The 20509-nt window shown below is 39.8% G+C and overlaps 1 protein-coding gene across 6 annotated transcripts in view; it reads right to left on the bottom strand.

Moving 5' to 3' along the window:
* Positions 1 to 20509, bottom strand: part of fto (FTO alpha-ketoglutarate dependent dioxygenase) — a 129912-nt gene that overhangs the window by 83087 nt on the left and 26316 nt on the right. For 5 of the 6 annotated variants that reach the window (XR_011035548.1, XR_011035549.1, XM_068317108.1 and 2 more), the window contains exons 3-7: positions 19465 to 20476; positions 16633 to 16758; positions 11224 to 11303; positions 10595 to 10738; positions 4047 to 4166 (exon numbers count right to left, since the gene is read on the bottom strand). Coding sequence is in view for 4 of the 6 variants with exons in the window: in XM_068317108.1 (XP_068173209.1) it covers positions 4047 to 4166; positions 10595 to 10738; positions 11224 to 11303; positions 16633 to 16758; positions 19465 to 20476 (1482 nt within the window). In the remaining 2 variants the exon portion in view is untranslated. The remainder of the gene's footprint in view (positions 1 to 4046; positions 4167 to 10594; positions 10739 to 11223; positions 11304 to 16632; positions 16759 to 19464; positions 20477 to 20509) is intronic. The other variant, XM_068317117.1, reaches the window with a different exon arrangement.

Genomic DNA, 20509 nt, shown 5'->3' with positions numbered 1-20509 from the left:
GTCAATAAAGGTTATTAAGGCCAATTGCTGTCTAAACGCATTACGGGCAGGGTAAACTGTCCGTCGGAGGCCCCTGCAATTCCAGCGCCAATATGATAATCCATTCTCAGTCCTGGGGGTTTCTTCCCTAGCGCCTGTGTCTCCACTCTGCCATACTAAACCAGATTGGATTCGCTTAACCTTTCCAGGACTTTGATCAAATGAGCTCACATAGCAATAACATTTACATTGACCCCCACCCCTCCTCCCCAATACACACACACACACACACACACACACACACACACACAGTCCATCTCAATTTTTTAACTCCTCCCCCACTCTGTGTCTGTTTCTACAGACTCCTTACAGTTCACTCCCCGTCATCCCTCCCTAACCACCCACTGCTCACCCAGCACCTTCCATATGCTCAGTCAATAACCTAATCAGCTGTCGATGGTGACCAGACCAGACTGTGTGTGATGGTGATGCAGCCGTCTCGGCAGCTGAGACTGTTTCTGAAGATGGTTTTTAGAGATGAAATCACTAACTGCATCTCTGCAAATAAACACGTACAATAATGTACAGAAAAGTCACCCTCCTTTGCAAAGTAGGAGGTAAATTTGTCATACAATAAAGAAAAACAAAGTGTGTATGTATGTGTGCCCAAATCATCTGGAAAACAGGGAATGACAAGCTGGGTGAAAAGGAGCAGAAGAAGACATGGCCCCGATACCACTTCCTGTTTTGTATATCTTGAAGTATACAAATGTATTCAACTGAGTGGATCCCATCTATTATGAAAGTCGATTAATTTCCTTGATATATGTTGAAAAGATTTCCATCTACAAGGCTCGTTTTGCTGTCAAATGAGGGAGAAAGTGTGAGAAAGAGACAGAGATGTGGCGTGATAGCAGGAGCAAGAGAGGGAGAGAACAAGAGAATGTTAGAACATAAAGAGAGAGAGGGAGACAGAGAGAGATAGGGGGAGATGGAGAGCATTGAAATCTCTTTGCATCCACAGTAGCTTTTGAAGTTGTGAGATGAGCATCCACAGAAGTCAGGAAAGTGACAAATTATGGAAAAAGCTGTACTTTGCAAGCAGAGCTGCTAAATCAATTAAAGTCATGCCAAGTGCATACATTAACATCAATGGCACATACACATGCACATTCATGCACGCGCGCGCACACAAACACACACTTGGGTGCAGGACTGGATTAAAAAAAAAAGAGAGAGATGTGCTCATGGGCTTGTCTCTGTCGCTTCTCCCCCACAGTGAAAAGAGGAAAGATAAAAAAAAATACCACAGCAGTATTTAAAATATTCTGCATAAAGTAGAGACTCGCTATTGTCAGTCAGATGGAAGATAGTCATTGTTCCTAGTTTGAGGAAATGTCACTATTGTATGATAGTCATGATAACAGAGTCATAAGGGAACGTAAAACTTCAAGAAAGGTAGGTCTAAATGGACCTAAGCATCCTAGATCACAGGGGAAAGTAAAACCACATTTTTTATGTTAATACCCGTTTTTTTCCACCCTCCTAAAATAACCTCTAGCTTACGTACACTACATATGCTTTTGCTGCATATTCATATATGTATGTCCTGACATTTATTTAGCAGTACGCGTCTTTTTGTTTCTATCAAGAACCCACATAAATTCATGAGGTATCTAAAAGAAGCAAGCAAGAGGACTTGTTTTGTATAATTTATTTATTTATTTATTTATATATTTATTTTATTTTTGTATTTTATCAGCACTTCATTCAAATGGAAGGATGAGCATTTGCATGACAACGGGCTCATGAGCGAAGAGGGAACCCAGGGGAGAGACGGTATCCATAACAGGAGCTACCCCCCCCCCCCATGTTATAATATAGTTCGTACGTGCTAACAAAAACATACACAACCCAGCACATTCTGCAAGACCAAATGCTAAATATGACAATAAAGACAGGAAGGCTGTATTGCTTTATTTATGTATTGTATTTTATTTATTGCTATTTTAGCAGGATAAAACAATAGGCTGTTTTATTGCTACAGCACCGTGTGTAAAAGGACACTGTCAATATATAAACTCTATTTAAAGAGATATATATTTACTTTTTAAAATATTCAAGGTACAACCGAAAGTTATGAAAATAATACCACTTTTAAAATTTTCTCTGCAGGTAAAATCAGAACCTAAAATATCCAAACTGCACACAGAGGGTCACTCGTATTCCACTAAATTACTATATATACTATACTGTCAATTGGCAGCTTCATATATAAAATTGTTCCAATAATGGAATGTGTGGGAATCCCCGTGAAATAAATAACCCCATGTAATTTAGAGAAACCCATTTTATTCTGATGGTAGAAAAGCTACAGCTACCAAACCACCAAAAGGAAAATCTATAAGTCACATCTATAAAGTGCTTTTCATCAGCATATCATATGTTGACGCATGTATGTTAATATTGCTTGTGAGAGCAATAATGTTATCTTTCATCACAATAGTGAGTGATTACATTTAGCCATTCACCAGCATATTTTCTTGCAACGGTTCAGCATGCACTTCTACTGAAGATGTTTGTTTTGGGTTTTTTTTGACACAATACTAAACACAATGTAAGTATGGCTTATAGCTGCGAAATTACTGTTGCTAAAAATAAAGTTTAATCTGGGATGCAAAATCAAATATGACTTATGAAATAATTGTTTTATGTACATTGGCATGATGGTTTTGATTTATCTTATTTAATTGGATTTTTTTTTTTTATTTGCAAATGACAGACTGTGCACAACACAGTGGATATATGATTCTATTTTTTACAGTGTGACACAAATCCATGCCTGATACACACACAAAAACTATGAGATAAAGACGGAGCAGCAGTAAAAGAAGGAAAGACCTCACATCTCACTGATCACTGACACTCTTTTCTGAATACAAGCCTAAATCACACACCTCATCTGGGCCCAGAGGTGGAGCTCAAGATGAGTTTAACCCCTGTCTGCTAACCCCCTCTCACCCCCTCACCAACCAACCCTCTTCCAGGCTGTTCCACTAAGTGAGAGAGATGGGGAGAGAGAGGGAGACTATGAGTGGATTGGAACAGCATCAGCAGCAGCAGTACTGCTCTCCTCCAGCCCGTCTTTATCCCTGCCTGAGCATTAGATGTGATTACTGCTCAGCGCTCGACACAGACAGAGACAGAGAGCTCCCAGAGACAGCAGGAGTGGGCGAGAGACATAAAGAGAGAGAAAGAGAGAGGGGGGAAGCAGAGAGGAAAGAGGAACACAGCTCTTTCGCTCCATGTGCCGCTGCTACAGTGATACAAGAGTGCCCCCTGCTGCTTGTCCTGTCAGGGCGTTAAACACTCGCACATACATACACAAACTCGTGCACACGCTTTGAAATCCATGAGACAGACAGCATAGAACCTGTGGGGAGACACAGTGGGACCATATATCTGTCCGTGTTTGTTAGTTGTACATTTGTATCTGTATGTATGAAGCACATACAGAGCTGTGATTAAAGTGACTTAATTATAACTCTGGCATTGCTGAGTGTGTTTCCTTTATAGTGGTATCATACTAATTGCTGCATGCCCACGTTCGTCTCTCATAAAATTTAATTAAGTCTACCATTAAATCTATGACACATCTATAATAATGTGCCATGGTGCAAAGTTAGACAAACCATCATGCGATCTTAACATGCCCTCCTTTGTGATGAGCATTATAGGACAACAGAGTAGTTGGCGTATGTCGCACTAGCCGAGGCATGTTGAGCAAATAGAAAGGTGGAAGTCATGAAATGAAAATGCGACTGTTAGACATGAAGGCCCTCATGTCCTCCCTTTTACATTGTTGTTGTTGTTGTTGTTGTTGTTGTTTTCAGGGTGTTATTTATGAAAGATTTTTTTTATTAAAGTAAATTTACATTTCTATCAAACATTCATGCATAGAATCCGGTACAAGAAAATTGTTTCACCATAATGTGATGTGATTAGACAACCTTTTTTTTTATATCTGTGTCTTTGGATTCTTTTGTTTTCTATAATAGCAGTCTTACCATAGTCTCCATGAGCCTCCAGTCCTTCTCCAGTTGCTCCATCGGTCTTGTCCACCAGCTGCAGAATCGGGCATAGCGCTGACCCTGAAACCAGTACTGTCTGAGCCACTCAAACTCCACCTGCAGACACACACATACAAACATGCACAGACGATGAAAAAGCAAGTTCAGGCAGACCTGGGGGAATTTCTTTTTTAAAACAATGCTCCTGCTAAATGAATACATACAATACAAAATGTATGGAGAATAAACTCTTTTAGCTATTGCTATAAAATAATCAATTAAATATCATATAAAAGTCTACATCTATGGACCCTTATGCCAATCTGAAACAAACGTGTTTTGCTGTAGTACACTTTCTTTCAAATCTATGCTTGCCAACTTCGGACATTTACTGTTAATAATTTTATACTATATACAGTATTTAGAATATACTGTAATATGAAGAAACTTGAAACTCATCCTCCTCTGAAATTTTTCACAATTTCATTTTGTAATACAATTTTCCCATGATGTTGGAACAATAAAATATTTAATTTTTTTAGTGGAATATTTGTGTTTATTTTCAATGGTAATTTTGCAAGATTTTTCATTTGTTTAAGTATTTATTTAGTTTTATTATTTTGAAATGAATTTTGCTCATTTTATACTACATTATGCCCTCATTCATTCGCACATCAACGCTCGCGACTTCACCTCATCGCGGATTTTTGGTAGGCAGTCGGGTGATACCATACGCACATTATATTGGCTGACAGCATCTGAAAGTGTGCTCTGTTCCTTGAGTCTCGGACTTACGTGAGACACAAAAGTGCTTTAAACAGTCGACAAGAGTGAGGGAAAATGTAATACAGATAGAAGGTGGTTTAATATCAGTACATTCTATTCTGCCGGAAGAAAAGCTATAGCTAACAAACAACCAATCTATAAGTCACATCTATTATTTACGTTTAAATTACCATAAATAATAACACAAATAGTTTGTGGTTCTATTACGGAATTCGTTAATCACATGTGGTTCCTGGAATGCATTACCCTCCAGGAACGAGGGCACACTGCAATTGATTTTCAAAAATAATGTAGACAGTAAACAGTCAGATTTTCCCTGAGAAAAATTAAAATTGAGCATGATTTAATTTAACATTAAATTTGAAACTTTTAAACGATTGGTTTTTTAATGTCAAATACTATGTATATGGAATCATTATTGCAAAGAGCATCACAGTAAATGAATAATGTTTGAATTGCAATTATGAAAAAAAAAAAAAACTCTCCCAATGGAAACAGTGCAAATATTGATAACCTTTGTGAGAACAGACACATTAAAAATGTGGACCATCAGTACACACACACACACACACACACACACACACACACACACACACACACACACACACACACACACACACACACACACACACACACACACACAGACACAGTCATACGCCTATTAACACACACCCTCTAGTCAACACACCTGGAAACCCCTCCCTCCCCTCATTTTTCTTCTTCCTTCCCCTTTTCTCCCACTCTTTTGCTCAGTTTGAAGATGACTGTCTGGGTTGCCAAGCCACTCCCTTCTCCTCCACTGGGAGTGTTTTTATTTCCTGCTCTTTTGAAGTGCTGATTTAATCCTCACAAGGATGTTTCATGTAGCCAGGTGTAGCCTATCTCTTTCCAAGTGTGCCTTTCTGCGTACATGTTTTTGTATCTGTATGTGCAGCAATGTGTTTATGCTCTTGCATGTATCTGTGTGTGAGTGGCTTTGCTGAGCTTTGTGTATACAATTGCCAATGTGTGTGTGTATGTCAAAGATTGCCCAAATTTCTACCGAGGCAAATGCAAGATGCCTTGATTTGCCCTCCCTCAAAACATCCTACAAAGCATCATCCACCCAAAACAATTCATAATGAATTTCCTTTTGGCGACAACTGTACAACTCATAAAGTGGTTGCATGTAAAGGAGTTGTTTATCAAGTCAAACTGAGAGAGCTATTGTCACTTTTCTAAAAGGTGTTTTATCAACTGTTCTTCTGACATGATTTGCCAGAATTTAAAAAAAAAAAAAAACCTGTTATAGTAATGGTTTCATTTGGTGAGTTTTGCTCAAAAAGGCTGAGAATGCATTTTCTTTTCAATAAAAGTATTAAAGATTTACTTTTTCTAATCTGGTTTCACAAATTTGGGGTAACCCGATCTTACGTCATCAGACTGACGTAGATTCATTCCTAATCTGTATTTTCCATTTCCCCCCCAAAATTATTCATTTTCACTGGTTGGTTAATTATTAAGGACCATGCATAAAGTGGATTTCATTCATTCATTCATTCATTCATTCATTCATTTATTCATTTATTACAAAAAAATAATTATTGGTGTATAAGTTGTGAAACTGAACAGTCAATACTGTCAAAAAACTGAAACATAATGCTTGAAGCAAATCCTGTTCAGTGTCAACGTCAAGCACTTAGAATGGCATCCATCCTCAGATCCTCCCATGCTGCAAAACCACAAAGAACCCTGTAAAAAATAATCAGCAATAATCATAGCATGATATTTTCTCCATACAATAAGGTAACAAAAATGTGTAAACATGTGACTACAGTTTCTGGGAATAAGGACCACTTTATTCTAAAAATTTAAACTGTGCTCTCGACCTTAAGCCGCCTGTACACTTCATCAGAACTTGCCGGATGGTGATAAAACTTAAGAAACCTCCTAACCAGACACCTCTCTGCTGTGGAAAAGGGGTGCTGTATCCAACTATTTATGTAGCTTCCCAAAAGCAACCATTTGACATTCACAATCACTTTATGCCATGCAAAGGAAAAAGTATAAACCACTCTTTATGCATTTGTTCCTTTATGTTGCAAATACATATTCCTAGAGTGACTGTTTTGACAAAAACAAGCTGTAAGTTACGGATTTTGTGTCTGCAGCAACATGAATCTTATTAATTAAAGTGCCATGGAAAAGCATGTGCTGGAAAGGCCATTTTCAATATCTTGAAACAAGTCACCTACCGTACAGCACACCAAGAAAAAACATAGAGCAATAATTATTTGTACCAACAGCTTTAACAAAATCTGCCTTGGGTAGCCGCCGTGCACAGAATCATCTTGGCATTTACTTCCCAAAGGCTCTGATCACAGCGGGGATGACATGCAAGGACTGGGGCATGTCAGGGAGAATACACAGCCAGTGGCACTGCTCAGCAGCCTCTCAGTCACTCAACCCACCCTTCAAAGAAATGTCATCCTTTATGGTCCCTTCAACACTCTATAAAATCCATTCCGCTTCGATCACTACAGCTCAAACACACAACAAAGTGACTGAGGACCAATACCCGACGTCCTTTTCTCGCTGTCAGTCTCAACTTCCATCTCTCTGATTGTATGCCTGTCCTTTAGTGAGAAGAAACCAACCTGTGTCTCTACTTTGAGGTGACATGGCTGCCTGTCTCCCACTGCGCATGCCAGTGGCAGCCACAAAGCAGGCCATCTGAAGTGCTGGCTATGTGGCATTTGGCATCTGCCCATCCAGCTGAGAGTTACCATGAGGGGAACTCTGAATAAATGCCACCTATCCAGGCAGACAAATAGAAAGTGTTTGTGAAAGAGAAAGTGGTTGTTAGAGGTAGTTTTTCTCTGAGATGGCCTGGGAGAACTGGTGGCTCCCCTGCGGCACTTGCTGTCATCTCTCCAGGTGACGGACACACTAACCAAACATTAACCCCACATTAGTCAACCTGCAGCCCACCAGGGCAACTGTAGAGTTAAAGTCAAGGAAGTCCCTTTTTTCCCCTCATTAAACGAGGCATGTTTTTTTTTTTTTTTCCCCACACGTTCACTGTATTCCCTGAGCAGATCCAATCAATTCCTGGGTTGGGGCCCTGAGGTGGTAGCTCATGAGAGCTCAATCGATCCCACTCTACCATCCTTCTGTGTACCTTCCCCAGCCTCCTCACACATCAGCCAGGAGAACTGGTCCCTTCAGTTCTCTGTGAGAAACCAGGCACACATTTGACATGGCACACACTTGCCAGAGTGATCATATCCAAGCTAGCTTATACTGAAAGATGCTCAGACTGCCACATGTATTTCTATTTCAATCAATATCTATAATGTAGACAACTTTTTCACCTCCTAGGACACAAATATAGCAAAAAAGCCTCTGCAGAAGAATATAGGTGAACTAAAGCTCTGTTGTCTTCACTTGCAGAGCTTCATATCAAAACTTTCACAATAAAACTCTAAAATGAACAATCAAAATGTGTCACATTAATTAAAACACGTGACTACAAGGACTTACAAGTACAAACTACATACTAGACAAATCTCCTGGCAAAACTATGTTTGGAGAAGTGATTTATGAGATTACAATGGTATTGCAAGCATAAGCCCCTAAGGACAGCCTGAAAACAGGACATTGGAAGGTCACACACACCTGCTTCCACACTGCTCACTTTCTGCCAGAGCATGTGGGAAAACCTTGTCCCTACTTTCAATATTTACTGTGGGGGGAGTGGGGGAGACTAGCATCATTACTGGGGGTCCCTCAGGGCACTCTGTCACACACCCACCTGGGTAGTGACACAGTGTCTGTAAATGAGACAAGACGTTTGCATCTGGTATTAGCATTTCAAAGCAAAACATGCACATGTACCACCTCAGACAGGAGGAAAGATTAAAAAAGGTAGAGAGAGGCCACGTTTGACAAACAGGTGGGAGATACAGTTTTCTTCATCTTTGTCTCTATGTCCCATGAACCTGTTTTCTAGTTTGTTATCCCATCTCGTCCACAAACACTCACACTGAGATGGCAGACATCCTGGTTTATGATCACCAGAACGACCCATGTCTCCTGACAACTATCAACTTCCACTCCTACTCACAAACTCAGAACATCACATACCAAAATGGTATCTGTGACAACTCAGCTGGTGATGGTTTGCAGTTTAGCCCTTTTTAAGTAAAGGCCAATAAGGTACGGCACAGGTCAGGTCGCTTGCACATTTCAGGCTTGTTCTCTCCTCAGTCGTCCATGTCAAACACGACCTGCACAATGTGCACCCGCCAAGCACCAAAGTGGCCCGTCATCATAAATAACACCACCAACAATATATCATTTAAGTGGGTGTTCTGCTCACGCGGGCAACTCTAAACAAATGGCTACATCAATCATTGTGAGTGCCAGGTAGGGTAGGGTTGAGCCCTAGAGAGCACCCCCTTACTTAAACATTACACACACAAAGACACACACCTGTTTTTTTTTTTCCCTAGATAAACCTTTCTTGGCATCCTGGTGGGGTCTATACTTTGTAATCTTGTGGTGCTACGCAGAAGACTAGCAGGTGTTGGTAGCTGAACTGGTGCCATACTCCTCCTGACATGGACAGCCCTATTGTTTGGCAGCTTTGAATAATTAATATTGTCTACAACCTTTAAACAACCTTATGTCAGACTCATCTGTCATGGCGTCCAGCTGAGAGACTGGGGTGCTTGCATCAGCTAGGATGTGCTGTTTGAGCCAAGGGGTGTAAAGGGGGAGAGGTGAAGTGCTATATTAACCGTTGGCCTGCGGCAAGCTCACACAGGGAGCCGGTGGCTCTGAAGACGGCCCCTCACGTTCCTCTTTTTGACCCCACTATCCCTCAATACCCCATGCCAGCATCACCCGTGTATAAAAAGGGGTTCAGGAGGAGAACGGGGGATGACTATTTAGATAACATATGGAGAGGCTATCGCCTTATGATCTATCACAAACCACAACAAATGAGAAAAACCTGGGTTTCATATTGGAGGCATTAAATAACCAAGCAACTGCAGGAAAGAAAGCCAGAAAGATCCCATTCTGTCTGTTTCAGTCTGCTCTGAAAGCAATGCTAGTATTATCCCATGATGCAAAGGAAAAGAGTATATAAAACCAGGATTAATTGATCTGCAATTCTGTATAGCACAGTTTCATCAACCAAAAATGTGTGAGTGCATTACTATTTTATTTCTGCTGACATGTCAACACTGTTGACAAGGCCGTTGATCACCAAGACAGACAATATTTAATATTTGTAGTTTGCTTTGAGAAAAATAGATCCTTATACATACACAAAACCTATAATTTCAAGTTAGCTAACAGAGAATGTGATTTCCTAATCATATATTTATCCATGTTTCATGTCGCTAAATTCTGTGTATGCCATGACAATTGCTGCTTATCCTCTGTGATCCAATCAAATCCTATTATATCTGTGGATGGCATCATCATTAACCTTCTTTGTGCACCAGATGGGAGAAGAGTACAGCATCAGAATAATTCACATAATGTCAAATATGCTTATAATCTCAGAGATATAATGTTAATTTTAACATCCACTATTATTTATATGTTGGAAAAACTTTTTTGCCCAAAGTGGCAGATAATAATCAGCATGTTCTCCAAGGTATACTATAACCTAAATAAAAATGCATGCAAAACACACATACACAAACACACATGTACAGATGTACATTGGAAAGGACACACATGAAGACGGAGTAGGATGTGCCCACCTCATTATGAATCGCCTCACAGTGTTGCAGTGTTGTCGGCAGAAGGGTGAGCAGGCTGTGGGAGCCTGTCTCTGGGTCAGTGTGCAGGTTGGATAAGGCGTCTTGACACTGTGACTGGATGTAGGTGAGGGTCCCACTAGAACACTTTCAGAAAAGCATAAGATCCAATGTTACACAAATGACTGAATCAAAAGAAAAAAAGATTACTTAAATAAACAAACAAAAACTTAAGTGTTCATTATTAACTCTCAAACTTTATTCCATTTGTAATAATTGATACAGAGATTTTTCATAATCAGAAGTTTGTGTTTAAAACAATTTAATGCATTTTAGAAGATGTTTATTTGTTTTTTTAAAATGTAATAACCTACACGTATTATGTAATTAACTAGTCCCTACATAAATGCCATAAATTTAGTAAAAGGTGTCAATGGATGATTAAGATAACATATATATCATGATAGCCTTGAAAACAGTACACATTTTTTAACCGGTTACACAATACATTTTAATTTTAGATTTCCTTTCAAATGTAGGAATAGCAGTCCTCACTGAAACCATGAGGGCTTGACAGTAATGTAAAAAGGATGGAAACCCTGTGTTTTTTCCTCTCTGCCTACTGCTCTCACCTGAGCCACTCTGTGTGTGGAGCTAAAACGGGCATTTTCTCCAGCTAGAACGCAGTGTTGGTGGGTGCTGTTCAGGTCTTCTGGTAAACACAGAGAGGAGAAAACTATCAGAACATGACGATAATATGATAATAATATCACCATTATCAGAGAAACTACGGAGAACAAATGTGGTAATGGACCAGAAGAGAATAATCATTTTTAAATAAAACACTTTAAAGCAAAAAGTGTCACAGAATAAAAATTTTAGCTTACATATTTGATCTATTGCTTTTAATTAATTGTAATAAGCCATGAAAAGAGAAGATGAGTAGAACAGATGAAATGCAGGATGTGAAGGAACAAACATGACAAGTAAGTCATCTTGTACACTCAGGGAGCCTGCGTCAGGTCCAGCATTGAATCTAATAGACTGAGCGGCATTGTGCTATAATTTTAATTACCAAACAAAACCAGATCGTGCTCAATCTGTCAAGATGGAAGAGCCATACCAACAAACATTTGTCCAATACTGGAGAAGCTTTACAAAGAGGCCTTACTGCTGTTTCTTATGTACACCTCCATGTGTTTCTTTGTGTGTAAAGATGTTTCTCAGCTCTGCCATTATTTGCCTCATACCAATAATTAATTTAGTCATGACAGAGCTGTCATTCACAGCACATGTGCATATTTACACCCGCCTCAAGCAAAAGAACACTGGCTAATGCCTGTGATTTGAAAGTCAAACAGCCAAATGGTTTGGGAGCAAGATATTATTGTTTGATAGGAAGGAAAAAAAGATGGTGACAAACAAAACAACTTGCTGGTGTTTTCTTCACCCTGATGAGATTGTGAAGGATTAGGTCTCTGGGCTGAATTATTTGGCGTCTTTAAAACTGTTTATATCCAATAACAAATTATCTCCATCAATCTGCTCTTTTCTTAGCGTGTCTGATGCATCAGAAGGAGTCAAGGCAAACTCGATCACTGTAATAAATATTTATCTTTCTTTCAACCCTTGAGCCTGCTGCCACTTGTCCTCCTTTTCCAGGAAGCAGGCTTTTAAATATATTGGGTCAACTCTTTTCTCCAGTCCCCCCTGTGCATTGGGAGCTGGAAATCTGATTATTGAACAGGCCTGGTGTCAAGACTTGCATTGTTCTTTTTTAACCACTGAAATTCCATTTGGGTGGAAATGACGGTGATTCAATTTGCCTCCAGCAGCTCAGACATTAGCAGTTCAAAAGGGCCAGCCGGCGACAAATGGTTTTGAAAAGACATTACGGTGTCTGCGGATATGCGCTATTGTAGTTTTCTTTTAATACCACAGAACTATCTATCATACAGTGTGTGTCACTAAAACACTGGTACAATATATTTCAACATACAGTTTAGTGGTAGCTGCTCTGTCTGTCTGAATGTGTGTTTTAAAGGTGGAATAGACCTTTCCTTCAATGAGAAGAAAAGTATGTTCTTTGCAGGCTTTAGAGTGTGTATTTTGTGCATGTGAATTCTGAAAATTTATAGGTGCCTGCATATGTTTGTGCATTGTGCCAACTATTTAATTCAGGTAGACTGACAAAGCGGCAGACAGCCAAGGACTGTGTGAGCTGCTATCATTGTGCAGCAGTTGGTCTCTCAAGGGCGTACTCACCAAGTGGAGCATAAATCCCCACTGATCTGCGACAGTCAAGTCCCATTAGAATGGTCTGCACAACAGCCCATCACTCTATTATCATGGCTGGCCTGAAACTGAATGTTCTATTGTAAATCTTATCCAGTGAAAGGAGGCCGGCTTCAAGCCCCGTCAAGTTGAATATTAGGTACAGACATCACCTTTCTCATATGAAAACACAGTAGCTTCAAATAGTCAGCTTCAGGAATTCATTAGAACCTTATTTATTATTTGAAAGAAACTTAAGTAAGACTTGTAAAACACTTAATGGTAGCCTGTCTGAAAAGAACCCCATCTGCATAAATGTATTATAGATGTGTGTGTGTATATGTATATATATATAAGTCATGAGTATATTAAGTCATGAGTATATTAGTGTATTGGTAAAAGGGTGTTGAAGACTGAGCTACCAAGCAAGAGGGCAAGAGGAAGACCAAAGAGAAGGTGTATGGAAGTAGTAAAGGAAGACATGAGGGTAGTTGGTGTGAAAGAGGAGGATACAGAAGATAAGCTGACATGAAAAAAGACGATTTAACTTGGCAATCACACAATAAAAGATTAAACCTGTGTACAGTTTAAAGATACATGTTGGAAATAATTCACATTATAGCAGCATTTGTTAATCTCAAAGGGAAATTATTTGATACTCCATAAAATAGAATGCTCAAAGTGAGTTGAAATACAGTCTATGTCATCCAAAAATGTATTTTGGATAGGACTTCATATCAGACTTTTCATCCCCCTCACTATCTGAAAGTGATGGCTGAGAAAAGAAGAACAAAATGTCATTCATGACTAGTTTTTACAAAAGGCACAGGTAGAGATTCAGAGTTTTCAAAAAACACTGACAGCACATGTGAATGTGGATAGATAGATAAACATATTTGGTGCTGGAGAGATCAACGTAGTGAGCTATTAATCAAAGGGAAGTCTCTATAATCACTAGGTCAGATACATACATTAGAATATTTGCAGACAGCTAACAATTGGTTTTGAAAAGACCAATTGTTAGCTGTCTGCAAATGTCTGTATGACATTTTCTTGGTCACTGTTCATCTGCTCAACCTCACACTTGATAGATTTAGTGCTGAGAACCTAAAAACATACAGTGTCAAGTATCACATGGAGATCCATGGAAGAGGACCCCAATTAATGATTATACTACTGAATGGCATGGTGGCAGCAGCTTACTCACTGCTGATGGAGAGATGAACATGCCAGAGTGGAGGAGACTCAACATTGTTGCATTTGGAAATCTCAGATCTTGGGAGATAAATACACAGAGTGTCTGCTTCCACCACACAACAAGTGGAGTTTATCCACTGACAACAAATTGGGCTTTGACTTCATTTCACCCATGGAATGTTTGTGTAAGCTGTTGCACTGAATTCACAAATATAATTTAGCACTTTCATCAGATGCAAGTATATCATGACAAAGTGTGTCTGTCAGGACCAAAAAAACGGGAGTCAGGTGTGAAGTTGTTGTTTGAGATGCAACCCCAGATGGAGGAGACAACGGATTAGTATGGAGTGGAGGAAATAAAGAATGTCTCCCCACAACCATTGTGAATAATGAGAGATTACTGACTAACAAGATGGAGGAGCTAACTAAGGAATAACAACTTGTCCCAGGTCAAAGCGAGTGTCGGGAATGCAGTTTGATGTGCTTCAGTGAAGAGTGGTTATGCATGCGCATGCCGCATAACTACGTTTCCATTGAACGCTTAGAGATTGTTCGTGGGATGGTACCAGGATTGGTATCTGCGGCTTGAGTTCTTACATTTTTTGATGATGGCTATTTACATCCCTGTGCTAACCTGACATTGTAGTGTTGCAGTGAGGAGGAGGAAGACTGGAATCTAGAACACTAAAATATATACATACATGTGTACACATTTTTATTCTCTTATCTATTCTCTCTTTATTATGATTTCTTCTCAGCTCTTCATTCTTAAATTCTCGTTATTCTGACATTCTCGTGTTTTTTTCTGAAGCAGTGCAACTGGAACGAAAAGCAATTCTGTGTGTGTTCGCTATGATGCCGAGGACACACTTGACAAGAACACACACACACACACACACACATACACATACACACACGCACACACACACATATGCAGGCTGTACATACATAGACCGAAGTGGAGCTAACTAGTTAGCCAAATACAAGATTCTTTCAACAACAACTGAGCAACTTTCGTGTCTAGTGCTGAATAAGGACATTGCACTGCTTCCTTACTGGAGGACATGAACTTAGCTTGGGGGATGAACACGTTCTTATCAGGGGAGAAGTGGGTGTTATCACACAGACGTGGGTTTCACTACATCTATCACTCCTGTCAATCATCCAAGTCATTTCTGGCTAGTTTCTGGACTGTTGCACAAGTGTGTGAGCTGTACAGCCGATTCGGGACCCAGTTGTTTTCCAGGTTCTAGGAGTTGGTAGGGTTAGGGAGGTCCACTATACAGACCGGAAGAAAAAAAACATGTTTTCATAATAGGACCCCTTTTAAATTTGAAATTACAATTACAACCGTTGATTGATGGAAATGAACATAGTAATTCTAGTAAGTCCAGGAGCAGTTTACACAGGACTGAACTGAATGTATGTCCTTATATTGCTATGAAAGCAGGGAGCCCTTTAAATGTGATAAATCCTCCAGTCAGTAAACCAGGGGCCCAAACTTTTTGTACATTTCAGTACAAAGTTAAGATGAGATGTGATGTAGATAAATAGCCTCATGCTCAGAAAACATGAGAAGGCTTGGGGCCAAAAAAGGAGGGTGGAGGTGTCCATTTCAGCCAAAAGCATTAGGGTATGATTTAAATGCCTATGCCTGGCTGGCTTTCCTTCCATAGAGACATAGTCAGCACCGGGTCACAAGACTTCAAAACATAACATTTGGTTTTCGTAACCTCTCTAATGCACACAATTTCATGGAACCTTAAAAGTCTGTGTTCTGGGCCAAGTAACACCTCTCTCTCTCTCTCGCTCTCTCTCTCTCTCTCTCTAATGCACACACACACACACACACACACACACACACACACACACACACACACACACACACACACACACACACACACACACACACACACACACACACACACACACACACACACACACACACACACACACACACACACACACACACACACCTAAGCTCACTTTCTCCAGCTGGGGCAGTTAGACGAGAATAGAAAATGAAAGTGAGGCACATCATGTTGATGTGGGTGATTTGGGACAAAGTACAAGAAACACTACGGCCCCTTTCAATTTGAAATTATAATTACAACCACACAGGTTGTGGAAATGGACTTCCTGTGCATTTCAATAGTGTTATAGAGACACTTTTTATAGAATCATTCCTAATACAAACATGCCAGGCCAGTGCAACTTTTTAAGATCAACACCATTGTCCTTTCCAAACATGGCTATTTCACAGAAAATTAAATATTCACGCAAAAAGTGCTGTCATTGTTTTCAGAAAAATAATGTGTTTCACCAGTTTACATAATGACAGGAATGACTATTTTCAAAAGATTTCAGTCTAGAATCCACTTAAAAGGCTTTGTGTTTTCTGGCACCTAAATACTGTTGTCAAGTAAAATAACTATTTTATTTTTATTTTAAGCACTGCACTACACGTCAAGGTAATAAGAGTGCACCTACCTCCAAACTCAGACATGGTGGTGAATGTGGTAAAACTGCTTCTTTGCATGTCTGTGTGTGTTTATAGAAAGACTCAGTACCTCGCATGTAATAGCAGTCTCCAGACTCCAGTGGTAGCATCAAGCCAGGTGTATGGATGTCCCAGGCTACCTTCAGCCCAATTCTCCAGCATGCCTTCTCACTGGTACCTCCCTCGCTGCTCTCACCTGTCAATGACACAAAGTTTAAGCCAGCGGGACTTAAACTGGGTGGAAAATTCAAAACATTTGACTTTTATCTGAAGTTATTTTTAACTGTGGCTATATAAATTCAATCTTCAATCTGCAATACTACAGTACTTTAACAATACTTCAAAACATTACTTAAAATGTTTTATCTATTTAAATATCTTATTCCCAACACAAGTGATGTTTATGTAATATAGTAATAAAATATGATAACAATATAATTTGTCCACAAAGAAATGGCTTAAAAATTGAGTCACATGTAATTGGTTGTCACCTTTAATACTGAGGATTGCAATGATTAAATCCATTCCACCCAAACAAAGGATGTAAGGTGTAAGCCTTTTTCTCAAGCAAGTAAAAATCACTTTACTTTCACTTTACAGCAGAGCAAAGACAATGAGGTGCTGCTGTGATCATATTGGCTGTTAGCATGGGGTTTTTATGTTATCATTATGCTGTGCAAGAAGAAATAAATGGATAAAAGCCCTTGATGTTGTTTAGTAAGTGTGCAAGAGTGTGTTATTGAACACTGAAAAAACACCACCTCATCCCCAGCATCTCTCCTTCCATTCTCACATAGCCTGCTAGGGGAAAAAAAAGGTTTGTCTTGGACGGCCAACATCCCTACAAAAAATCAATACTAAAGTCTTTTTGGGCCTCTCTGCTGCACAGCTGCCTTTTCCTTTGCTCAGCACGGATAAATAGTAACTTAATTTCCAGCCATTGTGCTCTGAGAGCCAGCTAATGAAAGGCCTCAGGAATAGAGGAAGATCATCCTCTGTGCCGGAAGAAGCTCAGTTGTGGCAGATTCCTTTGGATCAGCACAGCTGGGAAAAACACTCAGAACATTTTTCTAACTGAAGAAAAATATAAAATGAGGCTGCTCAAAGGAAAAAAGACCTCTCATATTAAGTGTCATGCAACACATCTTGTCTCCATATATGTACAATCTAATGTGCCGAGTTTCTTTTCTCTTAGTCAGAGATCTCTTTCTTGTCAGGAACATGAAAAGAAATATAAACTTATAACAACTGTAACATTCCTTAAGAAAATAATCCCATTAGCCTTGCCTTGTCTGAGTTCTCAACCCAGATATTAGATCACTCTGAGTCTACAATCAAACTTTCCTCTCTCAAGTCTGGAGCTGTGGGGTCACTCAGAACCATGACACATCTGGCATACACCCCAAGGTGTTACGCCGTAGCGCTTGTTCACAGGGTCAAGTTAAAATGGCCTAGAACAAATCAGTTTAACAGACCTCTGGAGCAGATGTTATTGGTTTGGAGCCCCAATGTAGAAAGCCCAGACATAAAATGTTTTAGGATATGAGAACATTTATTACAATCTTTTGATTGTGATAAATTATCATTTCGAGAACATTCATACTTTGTAGGATCAGTACAGACCTTATATGTTGGTATTCAACAGCTTCAACTTTAAAATGACAAATCGTGTTTTTTCTCTCCTTCCAGCATTTGAAAGGTTCAAATAAGAATCTGAGGAAAATCTGCCCAAAACAGATGTTCAAATTTAATTCCATTGACTGGATTTGATGGAATCTCATTATATTAACAGTGCATTACTTTACAATATATTTCATATAACACAAGCTTTACAGGAATTCAAAATAGGATGACATGAGAATTGTGACAAGCCAATTTTAAATTTATAAAATGTTTGCTGGTTTGCATTTGTTCTAGAAAGCAAATTTCCTGTCTCGCCTAGCTTCTCTATCACCTTAATCAAAAAATATTATCAGCTCTTGAAAGAGTGCCTATTCCATAATATGAAGACATGGTATTATCCATAAAGTACAGTCTAGGAACACTTATCAAAGCAGGGCTCATTATTCCATATCAGATAATTGTACATTGATCATTTCTAGGGGAAATGATTTAGATGAGATGCTTGATGTGTGATAAGGCCTGTTTGTTAAACTGCATTGAGCCAATCTTAAGAACTTAGATCCAAATGCCTGTGATCTCCCAATGCACATCAGTGATAAGGCTGTCAGCAGCAAGCCGTGGATGACATTTGATAATGTGCTGACACTATCACAGAGATGAATCTAATGGTTGCCTCACCAGAGGCCATGTCTACAGATGGTACAGCACTGCTTTAGGGCCATAATACACAAGGTAAGCAGGATCTGATCCACCATTAAGTAACCAAGAGAAGATGATAGAATATTAAAAATAAAAGCAAAAATTAATTTTAATTTTTACAAAAATATAAGCACCTTGCTTTTAAGTGTATCCGTGTGAAAACCAGATGCCCTAGCACTTCGGCCTACTGCTTTTGATATGAAGGAACAGTAGCACTAGTCACAGCTCTCTGTAGATGTCTTAGATCCTCACCATATCTCTACAGCTGAGGCCTACCACCCTCAACCTAAACAGCAGGTCTTTTTAGCAGCATGTACAGTATATGCATTATTCACTCAGACAGCTAAAGCAATTTCCAAGAGAGGAGTACATTGTAATGACTGTTATGTCATGTCATATCATGTAAATATAAGACATGTCAAAGATGACAGATGGATGGATGGATGGATGGATAGATGGATGGATAGATGGATGAATGGAAAGACAAATGAATGGAAAGAAAATTTTCAATCAATAAATCACAGCCACTGTTATAAAAATAGCTATTGTAAAGAAAATGTATTTTATTTCTGACACCTACCTTGGTCTTTTAGACAACTATAGCTGTAAACAGCCACTGGTGAATGAGTGATGAGGTTTTCATCATGGTGCCACCCTACTGCCATTTTACCCATACCATAGTAAGGCTCTTCTTTGAGCTGACTCATAGCTGCTGGATCCATATAGTTGAGTAATGTGACATTGAATTTGCACGGACTGCTGCACATCTTTGGAGGACTTGGTTGGAAACAACCTTGTCTGCTTTCCTGTTCTTCTTTGTCCTCAATGTGGTAATCTGATAAGCTGTGCTTCAGTTCCGCCATAGGTTTCTCTTGGGTCCCTGGACCCACAGATTTCGCATCTACACTGGTCTTAGATGTCCAGCTGGGAACTTTTCCCTCACTGTGTTCAGATCCCATTTCAACTGGTTTGGCTTGGGAGGACTCTCCCTCCTCACTGCTGTGCCTTGACCCTGTCTCCCATTCTCCTTGTTTTGGCCCAGACAAACCTTCTTCACTGTGTTTTGACTCAGTGTCCCACTCCTCACTGTGCTTGGACTCTGTATCCCCCTCCTCACTTTGTCGGGATTCAGAGTCTCCTCCACTATTCTTGGAATCGTCACTGTGTTTTGACTCTGTATCCCCCTCTTTACCCAGTTTGGGCTCTGCCTCCCCCTTTGCACAGTGTGTTAGTCTGTCTCCTTCCTTCAACTGGGACACATCAGAGCAGAAGAAGGTGTTTAGCTCCCACACTGCATTGCAAGCAGCCCTCAAATCAGGGTCACAACAGTTTTGTCCTTTGGCTTCCATATCCTCACTGTGCCAGGGGATGGCAAAGAGCCGTGTGTCCAAATAGCGATAGGTGTGGCCCGGCTCACCAAGCAAAGCCCGTGACACAGTGGTGAATACATCTCGGTCACGGACACGAACCAAATCCCTCAGGAGGCAGCCCTTCTTTCTTAGGGTGAGCAGAGCTCCTTGCACCCGTCCATGAAGGTCAGCAGGGAGCGAGCAGGATCTCCTCAAAACCAGACCAGAATAACTGGAATCCCACTTTGAAAAACAAAACATTATTAAAACAGGATG

The sequence above is a fragment of the Antennarius striatus genome, chromosome 1 (genome assembly GCF_040054535.1).
Source record: "Antennarius striatus isolate MH-2024 chromosome 1, ASM4005453v1, whole genome shotgun sequence".
Taxonomy (NCBI): domain Eukaryota; kingdom Metazoa; phylum Chordata; class Actinopteri; order Lophiiformes; family Antennariidae; genus Antennarius; species Antennarius striatus.
Note: the sequence above shows the minus strand (reverse complement) of the source record. Positions and strands in the feature narration are given on the sequence as shown.